Below are 23149 nucleotides of genomic sequence, written 5' to 3' on the forward strand. Positions count from 1 at the left end.
GAGATATATTTTCTTAAAATAGTAGCAGAAATAGTTACACAACTTCTATAGGTCAATGTTTTATTTCAATATCATACTAATGTATTTTTACGTCATTATCATTATTTTTATTAGAAGATTGAATATATAAAATACAGGGTGGGGGGCATTTTTCTTTAGTTGTCACTTTTAGAGCTATGATTATAATAAGATATTTACTGTCAACTTTTATTTAAATGCATTCTAACAATTAAAACAATGTCAAACAATAATTTTAATGTGGCCTGGACTGGAATGTAAAAGGAATCCAATTTGGTTTAATAAGTTAAAGCTCAAAATGTAATCTCTTGAAATTAATGAGAATATTCTTGTCAGTTTGTATAGATTTTTTATGTTATCTCATACTGATGGCTTGAGTCTTCTATTCCTGTTCTCCTCATGGCCTGACTCATTTCTCAAAAGGTACACATATTGTCAAGGCTTGTTTCTCTATTTTGGTTGTCACGAGTGTGTCATTCTTGTTAGGGAACTTGCTATAAATGGAATGTGCTTCTATGAGACATTTAATTGTGACAGGGTGGACAGTAGGGAAGCTGAAGCATTTCCGTGATGTTTCCATGGTGACTTCTGTCTGCGTTTTGTGGTGAGTTTATGAGGTCTAGCAAGTTTGACTGAAATATCCCAGTAGGACACTTAAATTAGAAAATGATGTCATCTGGGGAGGTGCATATCTATTGTAAGTTGTAGTGCTTTTTTCCATGCAGCTGATTTCAAATATACCACAACACATATTTGGGCATATGGTAAGAAGACAAAATCGACCTGGAGTCATGCATGTTTTTTCTGCTGGGACGCTATCTGTTCACATACGAATTAACTTGATGTGACTGAGCATCATCCATTGTCCTGCTTTGCCATTAATTACATTTTTTGCCCTAAGATAACCTGTCATGAGATTCTTCTTTAAGCAGAATGTGCATGCAGATCTCGTAGTTTCACACAGAACCAAAGCAGGGCTTGGTTCATACTGAAAAATTAATCAAGATTATATCTGGTTCAAACCTTCTAGTTCGCATGTTCTCCCTATCTCTGTGTTGGTTTTCTTCTGCTGATCCAATATCCTCTTAAAACCAAAAGACATACACATTAGGTTAAGTGGTGACTCTACACAGGCTGCAAGTTGTCTGCCTCTTTGTGGTAACCCTGTAATGGACTTGCATCCCGCATCTCGTCCAAGTTCAGCCCTCAACGACCCTTGAGCTGGTAAAGAGAATGGATGATGTAGGAAGAAACACTTGTTCAAGTTTTTGTTTGTGCTCTTGAAGCCATGTAGTACCTGTCTGTTTTTACAGACACATGCTGGAGGTGTCATTTTTTTCTGTGATACCTAATCTGTCTACTTGGCAAAGATGCAAAAAGACAGATGCAGTTGCAAAGGAAACTGGGACAAGGAGGTATGATCAGTATAAGTGACTCAGAAGCCAAACTGTGCTTATTCTCCAAAAAAATAAAACAAAAACTGACTGAGAGAAGACTGTAAATGCCAGTTATGCTATTTTACACAAAACAACTGTTTAAAAGTTGTTGTTTTTTTTGTTTTTTTTTACTTGAATAGACCTAGTAAAACATGTCATCTGAATATTTGGTGCTCTGAGGGCTTCAAAAGCATAAAGGTATGTCATGTCACTCTGTTGGACAACACTTTATGATAAAAGCCAGTTTCTGAGATTAGTGAGTTGATTGTTTTTAACTAGATTGTGGATGTCTGCCCTGAACAAATAGGACTGAGAGTGAGCTTCCAGTTGCCATGTAGTCAGGTAAAGTCAGCCAATCTTGTCTTTTTTTGTGACTACTGCAGAGTCGTATTTGATCAGCAGAAAAAAATAAACCATATTGTGTTCCTTTTTAACTTGATATTAGAAGACTTTGATTTTAAATGTTATGTACTTTTGTTATACAAATTGTTCATGACTGAAAGAGGTCAGCTACTCTGATGTTTCAGAGAAGAAGAAGCACTGAGCACATTAAAATAAATGATGACTGAAATCTATTTTGCTGCTTCACTGTCAGTATCCTGGTTTTGTGCATGTTTTCATTGCTTAGTGTGATGTTTATGCAGAATAAATCCATTATTAATGCTTTAAGTAAATTCTTTGGTTCTCCTACAACAACAACAACTTTTTGTAAGTCCCCATTAAATATGTCAAACCTCCCACACATCCACTTCTCCATGTTTGAAAGGCATGGGTGGGAAAGACAATGGATGCTCTCACAGTTAAAATGTTACACCTGAGTGAGATAGGTGATCCCCCACAGTGAACAGTTTGTTTGTCTCTCTGTTGTAGTTACATTGCTGTGCACAGAACAGTGAATTCAAAATACTTGAGTATAAACATTATGCTGATAATGCAACTTTGACAGAAATAAAAGCAGACATGAAGACAATTGTGATGGATTACTATGCTCAAGCTCATCGTAGGTACTTACAGGTTGATTTCATGCCAAATTCTAATGAAAATTATTAGCTGCCTTGAAGAAGGGTAAAACACATCAATCAAATGGACTCATCCTTCTTGATGGCTTCACGTTCTTTAGACTTTAGTGTCAGTCTGTTTTTCTACAGTCATTTTTACAAGTAGTTTTGCTTCTGATAGCTGAAATAATTAAAAACAGAGACATGTCGCTCTTGATACTTGTGATTGATACTTAAACTATACTTGTACTGCCTTTGCTGCTGTTTAAAGCAAATAACTTATTAACCTTGCACTAAATTATTCACAAAATATCAGGTTGAAAAATGTCTTTCACAGGTGCTATTCTGACAACTCATGGCAGGAAAAGTTCTGGCTGGTGGCCTAAGTTGAGCTTGGAGCACGCGAATCAAGAAACTGATGACATTAATGATGATGTTCTTTTTGAGTGTTACATCTGAGGTCCTCAGACTGAAACATCATAATGAAATGCAATCATAATTAATGTTGTTAGTTACATCTACAGACATCCCGTCATGTCATGTCATGTCTTGGTTTTACAAAGGGTCTGATGTGTGTAGACAGTCAGACACAAATTGCTGTTTGACTCTGCACTGTTGGACTGGCTTGTGGAAAAAATGTGAATATATCTTCCAAACCTACTGTGATCCTCCGGCTTGCTTGTGTCAGTCCAACAGTAAGATTCTTGTAGTATGTTTCTCTATGAGACACATAATTTTTCTAAAATATCCTGCAACAGATCTCTAATGTGGATTCTTCCAGAAGCCATCCTCTCCCTTGTAATGTGGTTACAGGCTTTTCAAGTTACAATAAAATAATAATTTATTACATTTTCCTGTTACAGCAGGAAGAAATGCTTCTGTGCCCCAAAAACATAGATAAGGTGTCTTATATCACAGGTCAGCTGTTTTTCTATTACTTCTCTCTTCGTACATTGGGAGAAAAAAACAGAATTGTGGAAGAAAACCACTTGACAGACGTAGGCACAATGTCTCCATAGCTCCACTGCACACTCATATTTCTTTTGTCTCTCAAACCTGTTATTTGTTTCACTTTCCATTGTTTCAGGGCCAGTGGCCATCTGAAATGAGTTTTTTTTTTTGTTTTTTCCAAGGTTCCTATCCATGTGGATGAGGTTCACATAGGGACAGGCGGGATGAAAAAAAAAGTATTAGACTAAGGTTTCTTTACATCTCGATTCCTTAGTTGTTTTAAATTTGACAAATTTGTTTGCCACTTGCCTTTTGACATAGCTACTGCCCACTGTGGTGAGGAGATGACTCATCCTTCAGTGTGAAGGCATAAATGTGTGCAACAATGTAAAACAACTGCCAATTACCAGGGAGCTGAGTTTATACACACACGTTGTTCTTGTAGCAGTGTATTTTATCAGTGTCTACCTTCACGTTAACTTTTTACAGTTTAATGTTAATTATTAAAAACCCATATTCAAGCAAAGAAATGTTGAAGAGTTGTTTCACTGGAGGTTACTTCCTGTTTAAATGCATGTTATCATACAAGGGGCTGTTGTAACTGAGGACGCTATTCAGTGGTCCAAGAACAGGTCCCAGGATTAGTCCATACCTAAAAGAGATGAAGTTGTTTTGCTGAGCAGCCAAGTGTGTGATACTCACATGCCAGATTTGAGCTTTCTAGCATTAGAATGGGACTTACAATCATACAAAATCCAACCACAATACACACAATGTTTAAGGAAAGCGATAGAACTGCTCCAATGTAGTTTGTGCAGTTGTTTCAATATTATTTTAACCATATTTTGTATTAAATTACATCAATGTTTGCGGAGCAATTTATTTATGTTGTGTTTTTTTTTCACATTTTAGTATACTAAGTTGCTGAAATTACAAATACACCCTTTTGCTTTTATCCGGACCGACGTGAAGGAGTGCTGAGGCGATGCATTCATTTGGCAGTCACCACCACATACTGACTTGACCTTTACGCAGCGCATAGCCAAAATGTGGTTTTCAGAGCTTACACAACAAAAACGTCATGGGTATACTTCCTGAATCCCAGACATCCTAGACAAAAATCAGCATTGCCCAACTTAAGCAAACATATAATGCTCCACTGCACATTTAAAAGCTACAAGATTTTACTTGTGAGAAATGCAGCACTATGAGTAGGTACTCAGAAGGGAACAGCAAACTCGAATATAAGAATACCTTTTTAAATGAAAACCAAAGCTTTTTGCATTCCCTCTGGGTGTTTTATTTATTTTATTTACTTACTGTGAATGGCAGGGATTCCCACGCAATCATTTTTGTGTGTTTATTTGTCCTGCTTTTATGATGAATAATATATTAATTGATAAGCTGATCAATGTGTTTACAACTATTTGTATATTAAGCATATTTGTTCAATGGATAGCTTTTCTTCGCTTTAGTTTATTCTGGTGTGAAGTAATTGTTTAAGTAGATTTTAAAGGCATGCTGCAACATAGAATAAATATTTTAATATGTGTTTGGAAGAAACATTTTTATCATTAACCTGAGCTCATATGTTAATCTTTCCTTTAATGATTATCCTCCTCACTTTACTCTAGAAATATTTTCTATCAGTGGTTTAACTCCTACCATTCTTTTTTCCTCTATTTGAAGATACTTTTACGGTGGAAATGTACCAGAGCAACAGCACGCTGTGGGCTTCAGAATGAAAGCACAGTAGTACATATTGTATCCTCCTCCTCCTAAGCCAACTGCCTCACAGAGAGTCTCAGAGGCTGTCGCACTGCCAGGGTCCTGGTTGGTTTTGGACGGACATTACTGCCTGTTCTTCCCAGTCACTCTCGTCTCATGCCAGCAAGCATGTTGAAATGTGTCCTTGTATAATTGCCATTCCTGGGTGTGTGTGTGTGTGTGTGTATTGTAGGTGTGCTTCACTGCTTGTGCGTCTCTCTGTGAATACCCTGTGGTACCCACCTTCATGCTGAAAGGCTGTTGTGATCTATCGCCACCACATGGCACAATGTCTTCTGACCAGTTTCAAAACCAGAAGTGTTTCCAGCGCAAACAATTGAAGGCATTCCCACTGTGATCTTAGCTGTATTATTTCATTATGGATCAGCAGCGGCAGGGGCCCTAATTAGTTGTGTTAGCTTGCTGATTCGACCACAGGGCCAAAACCAGACTCCCGGTGGTTCAGATGAGCTTGCTTCTTAGAGTCATTGTTGGCAGGGATTCCCTCTGTCTCATTTTCTGTCTGTTTGTAGTCATTAGTTCTCATCTACTTTGTCCATCCAAACTTGCCAGCTGATGACTCTCCCCAGTGCTGCGGAGCACATTAGCTTGTTTCTTCAATTATTCTTAATTTCCATTGCTATCATAACCAATGGAACACTCAGGATCTTACAGCATATTCATCAATTGAATTTCTGAATTAAAATTAGTTGATGAGGTCCACCTACTTTAATGCTGAGACTGTAATCATATTTCTTTCCATACAACACTCCAAACTAGTCACTCTCAGTGCCTAATAATAATGAAGTTAATCTTCTTTTTTTTGGTGTTTCATTTAAGTTCTAAAGATAATTTGCAACCTATGTTTCACATTTTCTAATGCAGACTTCTTTTTTTCATCGCCCTGTGCTTAATTTGCATCTCCTGTCTTCTGTGTTGCAGCTGGGTACAGAGTGGACCGCTCCAGGCGAGTTTAGCAAGTTCAGGTCTCAATCCTCCAAATCCTTGCAGTAAGTACCTGTAACAACAGCTCACAAGTCTAATCAACACATTTATTTCACTTCTGTGCAGACAAAAATACAGATATCCACTGGAGCTCCTCTGATGGCAGATCTTGTGGTGTCTCTCTAGGAGTGTGTGCCAATCATGCTCTGTGTTTGTTCACAGTCTATAGCTTCTTTTATAATAATTAAGTCAAATTTTTGGTTTCAGAGGTCTCTTACTGTCGGCATACATTAGGAAATGGATGGCTCAGGAGTTCATGAGATACAAAAATTTAGAGCTCTTTGTATATGTATCTCCTTGGATGCTTAAGAATGTCTCCTATTTTTGCTAGTTTTATCTTCTATATGAACCTGGATTTACTGAACAAAGAAGTCTTACATGATGTTATGATATTAATCACACTGTACTCATCTAAGGAGGAAGCTACAGGGATGTCTCATAAACTTGTGTGGCTAATGATTTTGTAGTAGAAAGCATACAAAGCAGAAGTATCATTTTAGAACTCAGACAACCCTGTGTCAGCTTTGTGATATGGTGCGCAGATTTGTCTCCGTGCTGCAAGATTCCACCTTTTTTGTTAATTGATTCCAGCGACTCTGAACCTCATTGGGCGAATTTTCTTAACATCATATAACCTGATGTTCCAGATGGTTTGTTAAATACAACCATATGGGAAGTTGTCCTTTGGAACAGTTTGGAAGATGACAGACACATTTAAAAAAAAAACATTGGAAGACAATTTAATTAACCATCTGCCCATCACCATCTTTCGTGACCTAACTTCAACCAATCAGCTCTACACGGCACCGCTTTTTGCAAAGAAAAGCCTCCACTCAGCTTTTGGTTGCTGTTGTTCTGAACCACTTATCTGCAAGTACATATAATCACGCTAGATGTTGTCTCTCAGCTCTTGTGTCTTGTGAGACTTGTCCTGCCTCATGAAGTAACTTTATGTTGTAGATTTTTATTTATGCATGACTTGATAAACTGTAAGGAGCAGAACAGTGATGATATGGGAGAAGAGGTGGCAAAGAAACATGAGTTTTAATTCTGCACTTGGGGTCAACTGTTTAAAACTAGAGCTTTAAACACCCCTAACCCTAAGTAGAGAGTAAAGTTTGGCTTGGTTTGGACATGAGTGGAGGAGAGATGCTGGGAGGGAAAAGAGGACGGTCAGATGAGGAGATTTCTATATGATGTGAAAGATAATATGCATGCCAAAGATGCAGGGGGAAAGGGAGAAATGGAAATGGATGATTTGCTGTGGTGACCCCTGAAGGGATCAGCTGATGCAAGAGGAGGATAAGAAGTCCTCTTATTGGACATCTGAGGGTAGAGAAGCAGAACAGTTGAAAGGGCCCTTTTGCTGTAAATCTAAGATGAAAAGGTCCTAACCTATCTAGTCCTCTCAGATCTAATTGCTTTGGTCAGCTTACATATAATATATCTATTAAAGTGTTTCCCATTTAGTCAATGTTAAGCTTATACAAAAATGCCATAGAAGGGATCCTATAAATTGTGGTCCCTTTCCTTTGGGCTCACACATTTGCCTAATTAAATTAAGCACAAGCTCTACAGCGCTGCTTTAAATTGAAGTGTCTGTGGTGTTTGTAGTGAGGGATGTTAATATTTTACCCCCTATTAATGGTAAAATTGGGAGGGAAGCAATATTTTAATGTAATCATGTTATTATGATGCCATCGTGCTGGGAAGTGTTAAAAAGTATAACAGCCTGCACGACCAGCAGAAAAAGTGAGATCATGGTAATCAGACAAGCCGTGCCATCTGTGCACAGTTGATAACCTTCTAGAGTTGATGACTGTATGAATAAAAACAAGGCCCTGAATCTTCCAACCCCATAGGCTGTTTGTGTCAAGGGAAAGTGGAGAAAGTGGACCCAAATGCAGACAAAAAGAGAGATGATCGAAGCTGGCAGGTGATCCAGAAGTTTATTTAATCCGAAAAAGAACATGGACAGCACAGAGAACACAAGTGGCACCAGCAAGGAAATTAAACAGTGATCCAACAGAGAATAACTGAAATCAGTGATGAAAACCAGGTGTGACACAGGAAAGGAAGTTCAGAAATGCCAAAATACCAAACATAAAACACATGACATCATGACAGTTTGTCTGACGACAATAACAATTCATGACTTTAAAGCCCCATTATAAGTGGTCAAAAAACACCTGCTGTAACACTGGGCTCTCCAATGAAAGCTCTTTATTTGCACTCGTATGTTTATGTTTATGTATTTAGCAGACGCTTTTATCCAAAGCGACTTACAAATGAATATATAACAAGCTATATGAAAAGCTAACAATAAACTACATAGAAGGAACCCACTAGAGATAGGGTGCAGGCATAGAAGAACTCATACCCACATCAAATTAATCTGCTGTAGACAGGGTGTTCTTATCAGCTCCAGCTCGGTTCAGCACTGATGTTAACCCAACACCCAGGTTCACATGCAAATTTTTACTCTATAACTATAACAGGACGAGCATTGAAAATTGGGTGTAGCTATAAATGCTATGATGTTGTATTGGCTCATTTTGATTCAATTTAAGGCATCTGACGCTATCAAATATTCAATTGATTAAATGCAATGACATTTTCACATGGAGGCACTTTCAATGACAGAAACAATACATTGACAAATAGAGAAAAACATAGATTACTTGACTGCAAGACAGCTGGCAGCTCACTGGTTGATGACCACTGTTCACTCAAAATCAGTAAACCCCATAATGTTGCTCTAGTAAATCTAGTTGTTTTCTTCAGCAGTGATTGAATTGGAAATTAATTATGGGCTCATACAACCTCTAAATCCTTTTGTAGTGAACATTATTATCTCCGGCAACATAGTGTTGTGCTCTTAGTCAGCAGCAGCACAACATGTCCTCTTCATGCAAACAGGTTGATAAATAAGCCAAAAGGATATGGAGGTTTGATCTTAGGGTATATTTTTCTGAAAAACATTCAAATCAAGTACTTTGTTATCCACTCTGTAATGCTTAAGACATGTTTGCAGGAAGAATGGGACTAAATATCAACTGAAACGCTTCGCTTGGTATCACTGATGTTTTGAGAAGAAATGGCAACATTTAACAGTGATAAAAACTTCACTATCCCAGTGTTTTTTTTTTTTTATTTAGTGCAGACAATGAAAACCCAAAGCAGATGTATGTTACATTCTCCCAAAATACGAAATCAAGAATAGAACACTGAAGGAGATATGTTTCAGAGGAGAGCCAGCCAAGTCTCTTACTGCAGAAGGTTTAATAGCTTCAAAACGTTTTGTAAAAAGTAAAAAGTCTAACAGTAAAGACTCTAAAATTGTGAGCCTATTGCCATAGAGTGCTTCTCTATGCTTTGTATAGAGAAGCACTCATAGGAAAGGTTGATAACCCCCAACTATGTTTTTGATATTATACTATGGCTATTATAATCATTCATTTGTATGGTCTGATAGAGCCTCAAACACCAGTCTTTAGGGTGATGTACCATGGATTCATTCTAACAGCCATCCCCTCTTACCCCTAGGTTTTGGGCATATTTGATGTGGAAGACATTATTTTTGTGACAGTTTCTTGTAATGGCAAATGTAGGCACATTATAATTTTTAAAGCGAATGTGACCTTTTAGCTATACAATTCCTGAACCTTTATTGTCAAACTGATACAGAATATTTTGTGCTGTGGAGTAACATAGCTCCTCCACATCCTGGAGTGAGACTGTCTTGGAAAAGCTGGGTGCTCTCTATGCTACCGATCTCATGTACTCATCAATTGTTGCAAGCTAACAAGTTTCCTTGCTTTGATGTTTAATATTACTTCCAATAACCCAAAAATGTCATGAAATTTTTTTTTACCATCAATGATTAACTTTGGAAAAAGTCAAATCTGTCTGCATTAAATAGCTCCTCACCATTACATGCTTTAGGATAAGTTGGAGACGCTGTGAAAGACCAGCTTAAGATAATTAGAAAAAAACTGGTTTGATGTGTCTCTGTGTGGGCGTGTAAGAAAACATACTTGTGATTTTGCATGCAAGGAAATGCAAGCCTCTGTGCATTAATGTGCATATGTTGCTATTCTAAATTTGTCTCAGCATCTGAGGAGTTTATTGAAACACCCCAAAACATGGCAGTTTATTTGTTATCTTCCACATGGTCACTGCACTGCACTGTGCTACACACATCCAACACACAGCATTCAGAAAGGCATACTCGAAAGAAAAGGAAATGTGTACAGCATGATTAAATACCATGAATTAATGAAACTGGTCTCTTTCAAATGAAATGGGATGGAATGGAAATGAGAAAATTAGCAGGGCAGAATGGAGGAAGATATCTTTTTTTAAAATAAAAAAAAAAATGCATCAGAAGATGTGTGCATTACGCAGATATTATCACCTGGTAATTTAAAACGTTTTTAAACCTAATTAACCAATGATTGAACAAAAGGAACTTATTTTTGCATTTCAAGAATATTACACTTAGTTTTGTGGATGGAAAGCCACTGTGAAAATGATTAGTCATGAGGGGACATTAGCTCTTGTCAGCATTATCCTCCTATGACATATGTTATTGCAGAATAAGTTCAGGGCCATTCAAGTCTATTTACTGACTTAATTCTACTGCAGTTATGTTATTCACAAAGCCCTAATCAAAACTGCAATTTGAAACAGCTCTCACATTATGCCGAGTTATTATCACATTGAGTCTGCAACTGGATGAAATGAAAGAAAACTAGAGCAAAATGGAGCATAAAAGAATGGAGTTGAGTGGCGCAGTGTAGAACACAGCGAAACAGAACAGCCTTCAGAGATCCAATTGAACAGGGAAATGCTGAATGAAACACAACATACACTCACATGTTTGCAAGGTTGTTTCTTTTCCTTTTTTCCACACTCAGGTCTACAGTTATTTTAAGTCTCAGATCATTGGACCTGCCCAGCAGATTGTTGTAGAGTTGACTGAACAGTAACTAATGGTTGCTGCAGGGCTGAATCATATTGTCAGGGAATGAAACATATTGTTTTTGAGGGGTTCATTTTAAACCCCATCACATGCCTGATGGAGTTTTCCATGCAAAGCAACCAGAGGCTACTGAGCACCAACCTACTCGCGCTGGCGCATGCACATATGTGCACTCACACATATGGAGTTTATACTGTACACACAAGCAAAATCAGCACAACTGCCAGTTGCCGGACATTTTGCAATTTTAATGACTGCATCTATCACTATCTGACTGTAAACATTTTACCCATCATCCACCACTTAGGTCTTTACAGCTGTTTGTTTCATGGTCACTTTTATGGCTTACTCTTGCGTCCACGATAAGTTTATAGTTATAATGGCCAATATAGTTGAGGATGGAATTTAAAGCATGTGTGAAATCTTCCCTCAGTGTAAAAATGTTGTGGCTGTGCTTATGATTGAAAGATAAATTAGGGAAAGAGATAGGCAGATATGAAGGCTTTCTGTGTCCATGTGCTAAAATGCAGCCAATACACAAATGTTTAAATCTGTCAGAATATGTTTTTATTGCCTATTGGCCTTCCTGTCACTCTGGGTCGCAGAAGCTCATCCTGCAATGGGTGGCCATTTTAATAGATGGTTTTGACTGGAAAGTCTAATCAGTACACCTGTTAGGGAGATCTGGTAGCCATCCACACCACCTGGCTGTCACCACCAGGAGACCATGACTCACTCCATTGGTGTCTGTGAGTGTGTTAGGCCGAACAATTTGGCCTGGGTTTTAAATCTGACTTTTGCTCAGGAGAACATGAAAATAGAAAATACACGTGTTCTCTCAGAACACAATTTGTTCATGTAAAACACTATATCCCTTCTATCATGGATTTAGCTAATGAAACATGAAAAATTACATAAGCATACTAGCAAATTCAATATAGTTAAATCGGAACATTTGGAGTGTTTTTATTTTTTCAAATGATTTTATATGAAAAAAGATCTGTAAGCACCCATACATTTTTTTATCAGCTGTCAAGTTAGTTTGCTATTTATTTAGTTATTTTATCAAAGACAACATGAAAAAATGGACAGTTTCAGTTTCTTAAATATGAGAAGTCCTTTCAATTTATATGATATGTCACAGCAATTTGAATAGGGTAGTATATTGGAAAAATGTAGTGTGAAGATGACAAATTTTGAGCTTTTTTGCTAACATACTGTGAAAATCATTCATTAGACTGGATCAAGAGGTAATAAAACATGCTTATAACCTTGATTCTGTCAGTTAAGATTGTGTACATTCAGATACAGATTTTAAAAGAATCCGACCAGTTTATTCAAGGTAAAATCATGAAAAAGCAACTTTATTTTGATGTCCCCACCTCTGCTCATAACTGTCAAATGATAGGTTGGCAGTGCCTGCCAGGTGCTGTCACAGCAGCTTGATGAGTGACAGTGAGGTAGTCAGATGAGGAACCAAGATAACCCTGTCAACACTATCTCCTGTTTCTGAAACTGCTAACAGAGCCCTGGGGTGTGTATACACCGCCGGGGAGACATATACTAAAGATCTACAAACTGAACTGTTCTGAGATGCATACTAAGCTAGTCGATGCTGTGCTTTGATGTCAAGTGTTTTAGAACCTTTCAAGTACATCAGACAGGGATTTGATTGGCCACAAGTAGAAGATTAAAAGCAATATTGTTGGAATAATACTTTGAAAATGAATGAGCACTGAGAAATTACTGTTGAAGCGATTGCAGCTGTTTCTCTAAGTTGTGCTTCGATACCAAAGCCACTTACATCATAATGTGGATAGAGCTGAACTTCATACAGCACTCAGAAGGAACTTGAACAAGTATGGAAAATACCACTTGTCTTTCAGATTAGATTATTAGATTAGATTTCCTTTATTGTCCTGCAATGGGGAAATTCACAAATAATGATTGATAGGTGGCTGAAATCAATAACATGTTTTGTGTGTTACACATAATACTGTTGTCATTTTTTTCCATCAGATGCAATTAATCAAATTAAAATGGCTTCTAGAGAACTTAAAAAAGGGATGTGGTGGAAAGCAGATGTGAAAGTTGATTTTAAGGTTATTTTTAAAGCAGTTTTTGGCATTTTAAAGGAGCTACTCTCACACCACAAAGGATGACATTCACACTCAATACTGCACAGTCACATGGGTACGATATGTGCTCTTTATTTTATGTACAAGTACACAATCTTCTTATAGTTTTTGCACCTTTAACCTTTTCATCTTTACTACTATTTTTATTTTGGGAAACATTGCTACTGCTCCCATTTATTTTATGTAGACATGATGGTAGTTGTAAGGAAAGAGTTAACTGTCCCTGTCCCGGCAACAGTGAAAGCGTGTGTCTGGAAGCCTTGTGGAGAATGACCAGTTATTTCACTATGGGATCTCAGTATCTATAATTGAATCACTTAAGCACTCCTGGCTATTAGCTGGTGAGAAGACTCGAGCATTAGAAAAGGATAGTGTGTTTTGCTGTCAGCGTCATGGCATACAGATTCAGCACAGAGATGAGCTGAATGTTGCACCTGCTCTGAACACCTGCACTCCCTCATTATATGAATGCATCCACTTAAGCGTGTCTATTTCTGGGTGTGCACGCATATCACAGATTTTGCTTGAGTGTGTGTACCAGTATTAGTATTAACCTCTCCTCTCAAGATAATTGGTTGATACACTGTAGCAGTTCAATTAAAATTAAGTTGTTTGCCAGCAAGTTGCAACGACTTCTGTGTCCTGATTTCTTCCCTTGCGGCACTTACTCCACAATCTGTTTCTATGAGTGATGGGAGCCTGCTAAGACACAAATCTGTATTTGTGTGTGTGTGCTGCAGTGTACGATGGCTTATGTATAGCAGAATACCTTTAGGGTGTTGATTCATATCTCTTGAACTGTGAGAAACTGGTATCACAGCAAACATCTAATTGGCAGTAATGCCTGAGTGTGGCCAAACGTGATTAGAGTCTGTGATAATGATGGAGGGTCAGATTATTTGACTGGTGCACAGAAAATATTTTTTGAGCTGTTGTGAAGTAGAAATGTAAGCTGTTTTGACCAAATAAATATCCCAGATGTATTTGTAAGTGATTTGAGTACTCAGGAACTAATGCAGAGACATCATGAATGCATTAATATGCACATATGTTAACACCCGTGCTTCCCTGGTGCAAAGCAATCAATCTGAGCTGAGAGGACTTGTGCAATATTTTTCACATTTTCTAAAGAACACCTACCCAAGGACCAAGGCTAACTGTACTTGTCAGATATTTCGGACTGAACCTGCACAGCTTTTATGCATCAACAGTTTGAGGGCTATATCCAACAGTCACTGTAACGTTCTAAAAGTGACAGTCTGACATTTATAACTGTGTTACAGGTCAAACAGTAATCAGGGCTCAATCAACTCCCACTCTCAATTTATGTCATAAACTTAGTACAACACTATGAACGCCTCCCAGAAACATAAACACAGATGAGCCACTCACAGTGAATGTCAAAGATGTGACAATGTATGAACAATCAGTTGGAGACGTGCGTTATAGGTGGATGTTGCAACATGAGCATCTTTGACAAGAGCCAAGTTATTATGGCCAGATGACGCTTCTCTGAAATGGCAAAGGCTTGTGGGGCACTCTGACCCAGTGATTTTGTTTTAAGCTTAGATGAGCAGACGTCTGGATAATGCAAGAACAAAACTCATGAGTTGAAAATCTGCCGTCCCTCTTGCAGCTCTCCCTTCCTTCCTTTTCTCCTCTGAGATCCTTCCACCAGAAAAGCATAGGTGTTTTGAAATAACATCATTGGATTCAATCTGAGTTCCTGAATTCTGTTGTCTAAACCATTCATCCATTATGTATTGCTGCCCTTTTCATATCGACCACTGTGATGTTTTTTTTTATTCAAATGTAAATGTAAATTCAGAAGTAACCATAGCGAGAGAGTGGGAAACAAGAGTGAAATGAGAGTAATATCATAATGTTACATGAGATGATTACAAATGAGGGGATGGATGCGGTAGATGGAAAGAAGTGTCTGATGAGACAGAAGAGGAGAAGGAGAAAAGGGGGAAAGGAAAGAGCAGAAGATAAAGGAGAGCGGAAGGGGAGGAAGCAAATGGAGAGGATGGGAGAAAGAGGATTTATTGAGGCTGCAGGGAAGAGCAGCGTGATAGCTCTCAGATGGATTAGAGGAATGCATGAAAAATGGCGTGAGGAGAGGAGAGAGTGAGGGGAGAAAAGTGAAGTTTGTGAGCCTCCTTAGGGCAGCTTTAAACATTAGTATCATTAATGTAGTTTGGAAAAGTGCTCGCTGAAAACTGTCTTTCATTTAAAGGCCACCTGTGGGTATTAGAGCTTGAGAAATCAGGCAAAAGAAAGGGATTGATAGGACAGTGTGACAGACAGATAGCATAAATCAGAAATTAAGATTTTAAAAAAGAAGGGACTCAAGACATTTTTATAGCCGTCAGTGGACAGATAGCAGAATGCATGACAATGGGAGAATAAAAGAGCACTTGTGATTCCAAATATGAATGCTGTATGCAGTCTTTATTTTAACTGCAAACAGTTTTTTCATACTGAGGGTTTATGCTTGTGTCAATCGGTCTGTTGTACAGAGCGCATTTCTTTAGTCCAGTGGTTTTTCTTTGAGATGCTTGTGAAAGGAGTTTGTATATCAGCAGGAGGGAAAAAAAAAAGACCTCTCTCCACATTTCATGCCAAATAAATATTTCATGCCTCAACCAAAAGAGATTTCAGGCAACAACGATATTCTCTGAATACTGGTTAGCTCCAGCCCTCTTATGTTATCCAGCCTAGTCAAGTTCCTTTGTCTGACTCAATCTGTTCAGCCCAGTGAAGGAAAACTGGAAACAAAGACTCCAATTAGTCAGGCAATTAACTCTTGTTTTGTGTCCTCCACTCTTCCTTTGAGTCACATTCTAATAACTATTATTTCCACTTCCATCTCCCGTTTGCCCTTCACTTGCTCTTTCACGTTGCTGCTCTTCTTGCATAAAGTTCTGTTAAAAAAAAACACATCTCAGTTTTATTCCCTGTAATGTGTTTTTTGTACAAGAAAGGATTTATAATTCCCTCTGTTTCTGCTGTTCATTTACAATTTATCACTCCCCCTTCATCTTTTTTCCGCTTGTCTCTCTGTCTCTTAATCACTTTCAACTACAGCCTGCCTCATCATCCATCAAGTCTGGTGTGACTATTAGTCTCACACACACACGCACACACACATTCAGGTTCATGACAGTGAGAAACACCTATGACCTGCCTAGATGGTTAGTTTGCATTCCTTTTTCATTTATCTTTCTGTTAATTTAACATAATAATTTTTAACATTTTAGATATCTTTGTGATATAGTTTTTTTTTTTAATTATTACATTTGAATCAGATCTTTCATGTTTTTTTCAAAGCATGTCAGTATTCTTCCCAGCAAATTGTAGACGAAACAAGAGAAAATGTAAATATGCAAATAAAAATGATGTGAATAGAATATACTGATCTGTCCTCTTTCCGTAATCCATCTCTGGTCCTCACTGAGATATTTATCTTTTGTTTGTCTCGATCTCTTTACATTACATGAAGTCTTTTCCCTTGAGTGTGAAGATTACAGGTTTGCGTTTGTATGTGTAGGGTCTCTTGTGGCATCTTATAAAGAATAATCTGGTTTGTATTGGTTGAGCTGTCAGTGTGTCACTGAAGTTCAGGCTCTGTGAGTATGTTGTTTATATTTTGGCTTGTCTGAGAGTGGCTAAAAGAGGGTTAAAAGAAGATGGAGGAAGATGGAGATGTTGAGGTTGCAACGTCAGTTATGCGTACATACAAAGCTCTGCAATGTTATGATCAATATTGAGTTGAAGTAGGAACTTCTTCATGTCTATGTTCAGCATCACTAAAGGACAGTTTGGTGGTAGACTCTCAACTCTCACCTGAAAAGAGAGAAAGATTATTTTAAACAGAATAATTAGTTTTCATGATACCTACTTAAGCTGGTTATCTTATCTTTGATGGTAGTATTTTCATGAGGTACATATTCATCAATAGACAACATTCTAATTACTCAGTCTTCCTGAATATTCCTCATATTAGCAGTAATTTTAGATTAACATAATTCTGTCTGTCTGTTTGTTAAGCATGGGACAGCACAAAGTCCCAGGTTGGAAATGGTGTAATGTTTGAATCATTTAAGTAAGGGTAAGTGTACAGCCAAGGGCTAAAAGTGGCACTTAAGTTTGCTGAGTGCCATTTCAGCAGCTATACAGAGAGATATTCCCTATTCATGAGAGAGTGACCTTAGCAAGTAGTCATTGCTCCCCTGCACCTGCAATGATTTATTGGTTACAGAATGCTGGGCAGCCGGATGATGCAGCGACGTTTATGCCTGGGGCAACACGTGACCATTCCCCTTCAGCCTTTGTCCTTCCCTTTCAACTCAGTCAGCCACATCAGGAATGAAGATGCACACATACATGGAAAAATGCTTCTATGTGATACTTTTCATCTTTAAAGACCAACCATTTACATGCACAAATTTATTCCCTAAGTATGTGCCCAAAAATGAACTACTCAGATATTTTTTAATAAACATTTCATAATAAACAGGCTGCAGGAAATGGAATTTGCAGGATCACATTTGCAGGAATTGTTTTCTCTTTTCCCCAGTTAAAGTTTGACTAAACGCAGATTGTGCATAAATGACACATGCTCTCACAAATAATGGGAGAGCAGGGTGTGTTTATTGTGCACACACAACGACATAATGTGTGCATGGAAGCATGAGCATATGATTTTGACTGTATTTTATATGTGCAAATTTTGAGAGCTAATGTTGTGTTACATCTCTCATTCTGTAGCTGATGCTGGCCTATTATCCCAGATGTGTTTTTATACAAGAGTAAAGCATCATCACTGTCTGTGCATATTTTTTTGGTAAGGGGAATAAGATACATGGTAAAACTTTAAATCAACCCTTTACTCAGTCTAACCAGAGTTCTACAGAATTACTGCAGCTTGGATGAGTGGAAAATGTTGATTTATGTGGAGCATCGATTTTCTTCCTCATGGTCTCTCAAGGAGTGTTTTATTCAGGACCTGAGGCTTATAACACTGCTGCTGACTGTCATCTCGCCACCATCTTGCCTGTGGCTCAGAGTTATATTCTAAGCGGATAACCCTGTTAATGCTTAACGCAATGCTTTTATGACTAGTTTGTATTTTAACATGAAACTATTTGCCTGTGCAGCCTCTATAAATTCAACTTATTTAAGATTTTTTTTGTGATGCAGACACACACACAGTTGTAGGTCTGTTCTCACACAGTAACAGCCATTATGATGTCATAAATGTGGATCTCTGAGAAAAGCCCAGGGGTGAAACGACCACCAGCATTTCACTGTAAATAGAAATATGCAACATATATATTTACATAAAATGTTTAATTGACAATTTTGCAAATACAGCATAATAAACATGAATAAAGCAGAAACAGCATTTCTTTTTTCAAACATATCCTTGCTGTGGTCAGAAACCCCATATGTAAAAAAAACATCAATGTTCTCCGTCAATGTAAAAAACACTTGTTTTTAAAGTAAAAGACCACAGTATTGTGAAAGTTTTTATGTCATATCTGTATTTTATAAGATAAGATACTGATTTTAACAGTTCACACGACAGTCTGTGCTTAGCATCACTTCATCATGAATTTACAGGCTACTATGTTTGTTGTAGCTTTGTGTGTATTTAATCTTAGCTTTCATTAGCCAAAATTGTTAACAGAGTCTCGTTATAAAGGATTAAGTGCTACTACAAGACCACTCAAGGCAGTAATGCCTTTGACAACATGCGCGTCAGCCCTCATAATAGTATCATTTATAGATTTTATGTTTGTTGAGTAAATGTTTTACTTGTGAAAATGAGCAAATCTTTAAGAAAGCATTGCAGCTCTTGTGTAGCAGGTTGTTTAATGCGACTGTTGTGTCATTTATTTTACAGTGGAATGAAGCCTCCACCAAAAAATGTGGCTCCATACTGCTCCCTGCTGGTGGGGTGAATGAAAATGGAACCAGTATTTAAGAAAATACTAGTTTAATTAGTTATGTAGTTTCAAGGTAGAGGAAAGGTGGACATTTTAAGTTTTCATGCTTTTTTACTGTATTGTTACCAATGAAACCACAAACAGATGTAAAAGATGACCAGCAGAAATGTTGAAATATGGTGTTAAAAGTTTTTCTGCCTGACAATGACCATATGTTCATTTAAAATATGAAGCGAGCAAAAGATGTTTAAAAAAGAGAAACATGTAATGCCTGAAAAAGACCCGATAAACAACTAATTAGGTTTATTGTCAACAGGCCAGAAACATCATATGCTATTAAAAGAGTATCCCAGAGAGGCCTCTTTCAGAAGTACAGATGGGGAGAACTTCAAGATTGCAAAGGCAAATAGTTAAATAACTTCAGAATAATTTCTCTTTAGAGTGTAAAATCTCTAAAGAGAATTTGCACTGCATTTAAAAAAGAGACTTTGAGAATTCACAGCATGGCTAGGAAACAAATCTAACAGTAACTCTCTCTTTTCACTTTAGCCTGATCTCATCCCGGAGATACTACTTTGAGATCCTTCACAAGCAGGATGACAAGGGCTCAGATCACGTGGAGGTTGGGGTAAGTTTACCCATCCAAACAAGTGGGCCTCACTTCAACTATTTTTCATATATGTGAATATTTTTATTCCTCCCTTATTTAGTTTGCTTCAACTCTCTAGCTCTCAGTGTATAGAATGGTTTCATATGTGCGGAGGATTTTCCCTGTTTTCTAACATTCAGTTTTGCCTTTGTGCTTTGCGATTGACACTGACAGTGGTCCGTGTATTGTAGAGGGATGGAGAGAAACGTTTAAAGTGAAAGTTTACCCTTTCCCTCCTTCTATGTAAGATATTTAACATTTTATTCCCTTAATTAGCTGACTTATTGGGTCATCAACTATATGCAATGAATCCCCAGCTTGTTGCTGCCTGCTTACCTGCCAAAAGATGGAGAGCACGGATTCACATAAAATCTTTACCCGTCTTTTTTCATTCCTTCTTCCGTCTTCAGCCTTTCCCTTTGCCTTACTCTCTCTCATTGTACTTTTCATCAATTTCCTCTTTGTGTCATTGTTCTCTACTTCTCTTTTTATTTCTCCTCCCATTCGCACCAACTCTGCTCTGCACCATTTTCTCTCTCTGGTGGTGTTCTGCACCTCAGGCAAGGCTCAGAAATGAGTGGGGCTTAATTTCAAGATGAAGTTTCAAACAAGAGTCCACATGCCTCGTGTGAGCCTGCACTCTGAGTGGGTGGGCTCACTGTGGAAAAAGTGATGTGTGTGTATGGAATTAATTTCTTAACAAGCCTTAGGTTATCATCATCACGATGACCAGCAGCAGCAGTGCTGTTGGTTTTGCCTTTTTTTCATGTAGAAATGTGTCATTTTGTCTTTTATTTGTTCTCATTCCATCTCTTCTTTATCACCTGCAAACTATAAGTGTCTCTGGCCACGTGACTTTATTCATATTGTTTGTTTGTCCTATCTATTTAAACCAGAATCTGGTTAACGGTGAAGTACCAGCAGCATATGAAAAAAGCATTTTTTCAGGCAGCTGTGCATGTGATAATGACGTTGTTAGATAATATTTGCTATTACAATTCTGTGAAAATGATAGCTTTAGCAACTGATTCAGGTTCCTGAAAACTAAGATCCCTTAAGGGACATCTTTGTTCTGTAGAGTGAAGGAGTAGAACTAATGTCACCTATCAATAGATTTACTCCTTTTGAAGTCACTGAAGTACTTTGCCTGATGATCAGAGAACTTAATTGGTCCTTGGAAACTGTCCTTCTGTTCCCACTAAAGCTTTAGGTTTAGATCATGATGGACAATAGTCTGCTATTCTCTCTCGTCAAGCAGTTGAACAATCATGAGGCATCCCACGGGCCATGATTAGAGTCAACTCCAGTAATATGGGTTTTCTGGTACACTATCTGAAATAGATATCCTGGTATGTCTCTTCCAAGCTGCTCTATCAGATCTTTTCATAAGGCCATCAATAATACTACACTGTGAGTACAGGCAACAAATATCTATTTTTTTCTCATATTCTTTTCTTCTGGCTGCAGTTTTTAAAGAAAACAGTTTTTATTTACATGAACAGTTAACTGTAAACAACAACAGCATCCTTTAATGTTAAATTCCACACCACAGGATCGTTACACATCCATTAATTACCCTTCTTTTTTTTACTGCAGTGCAGTGCCTTTTAATGAGGTCTTAACGACTTCATCTAAGGTCAAATGGTAAATTGAGCTAAGAAGGAATGAAAAAAACTTTATGAGACTATGAAAAGAATATATACAAGACAAGATGCCCCCCCCCCAAAAAAAGGCCAACAAGTCCCAAGGCCTTGGTGGTGGTTTGTCTCATGGTTTGTCCTAGAAGGAATAATTTAATGTAGCTTATGAAAGTCATACAGCAACTCAAGATTATGTGCAGGAATGTGTGTATGTGTGTTAAACCACTGTCTCAGTAAGGTCACTGTGTGTGATTTAACAGCAGAATACATTTCACACCTTGACAAATATAGCAGATTTACCATGACCAGCCTACAACAACATAAGCCCAGGGCTCACACAAATCCACAGACACTCGGGCACTCATTTGTTAAAGAGCAGATAGTGGAGATTCATAGCTCTTTCCTATAAATTCTATGTGAAGCTGTGGTTGTAGTTAAAGGTGGCCTCTTCCTCGGGGAACATGTTTGTTTATCAGTGCTTTCTTTGAATAAATGAGAGGGAGTAAATGTCAAATAGTAGACAAGCACATACTGAGAGCTTTGGCCAGAAAATAAGATAGGTAATTTATTGTTCTTTCTGTATTAGCTCTTTTCTTTTTTATTGCATTAAGGAGTTAGGGAGCATGGCTGGTAGGTGGAACATAAATGGCATTAGAGGAAACTATTTTAGAATACATATTTTGCTCATCTTGAGGACATGGAGTCAACTTAGGATGTGTGAGAGCATTACCAAACCTGCACTTTGATTGAACCTTTAGTCGCCTTCCTCAATGTTTTTCCTCAATTAACTTCAAATAAACTCTTTTTAGAGTGATAGGTGGCTGCTTGACATGATAGATTATTTTGTGAGAGTGGTTTCATTAACTTTCTTAATTACCATCTGGATCTTTGTCAGTGAAACACAGGACCTTTTACACAAGCCTAATGGAAAACATCTATTGATAGCACCTGACAGAATCAAGGAAAGCGCTGGCCATTAAACAGTATGATTGAGAGGATGACGGAGGGAAAGAAAGAGGAGAAGAAAGTCATGCTTTAATTAGCAATGGCAAGTTTATGGACAGGCAGGGGTTTGGGATTTAAATGCAGGTTTTTAATGGCCCTGTTATAGCACTCGTGCCAGGCCAAGTCTCAAACTGCCGACCAATTGATACACACGCCTATGTCTGTACACACTCTCCAAACACTCCTGGGAAAATTACAGAGACATAAGTACACATGCATGCGCTCACACACACACACCACTCAGCATCTGCTACACGCTTTTCCTTCTGAGTATAAATCAGCACTGGTCCAAGGATCGTGGAGCCAGCTGTTTAAGTACATTGTATGTGTCCTGTTTCAGAGATAAATTGGTAAAAGTTCTTAGACATATGGAGTTGTGTTCTACACTCCCATTTCACTTAGGGTTGGACAATGCCATTTCCTTATCTTCTTAAAATATGCTTTTCCACTTTTTTATTAGACATCATTTTGTCTTTGTCTCTGTGCTTTGATTCTTTTCTGTTAAATTTAGTTTGTAAACTATAAAATTTTTGCCTTATTGTGGCAAAAATGGCAACTGGCAATGATGTTCGTCTGGGTGTTACTCTATAGAAGTAGGCTGATT

At 37.8% G+C, this 23149-nt stretch overlaps 1 protein-coding gene across 2 annotated transcripts in view; it reads left to right on the forward strand.

The window, feature by feature from the left end:
* b4galnt4a (beta-1,4-N-acetyl-galactosaminyl transferase 4a) overlaps positions 1–23149 on the forward strand; it is a 120310-nt gene that overhangs the window by 81570 nt on the left and 15591 nt on the right. For both annotated transcript variants that reach the window (XM_072385498.1, XM_072385499.1), the window contains exons 7-8: positions 6113–6180; positions 19801–19879. In XM_072385498.1, coding sequence (XP_072241599.1) covers positions 6113–6180; positions 19801–19879 — 147 coding nt within the window. The remainder of the gene's footprint in view (positions 1–6112; positions 6181–19800; positions 19880–23149) is intronic.

Source organism: Leuresthes tenuis, unplaced genomic scaffold (assembly GCF_036924035.1).
Source record: "Leuresthes tenuis unplaced genomic scaffold, fLeuTen1.0.hap1 SCAF_5, whole genome shotgun sequence".
Taxonomy (NCBI): Eukaryota; Metazoa; Chordata; class Actinopteri; order Atheriniformes; family Atherinopsidae; genus Leuresthes; species Leuresthes tenuis.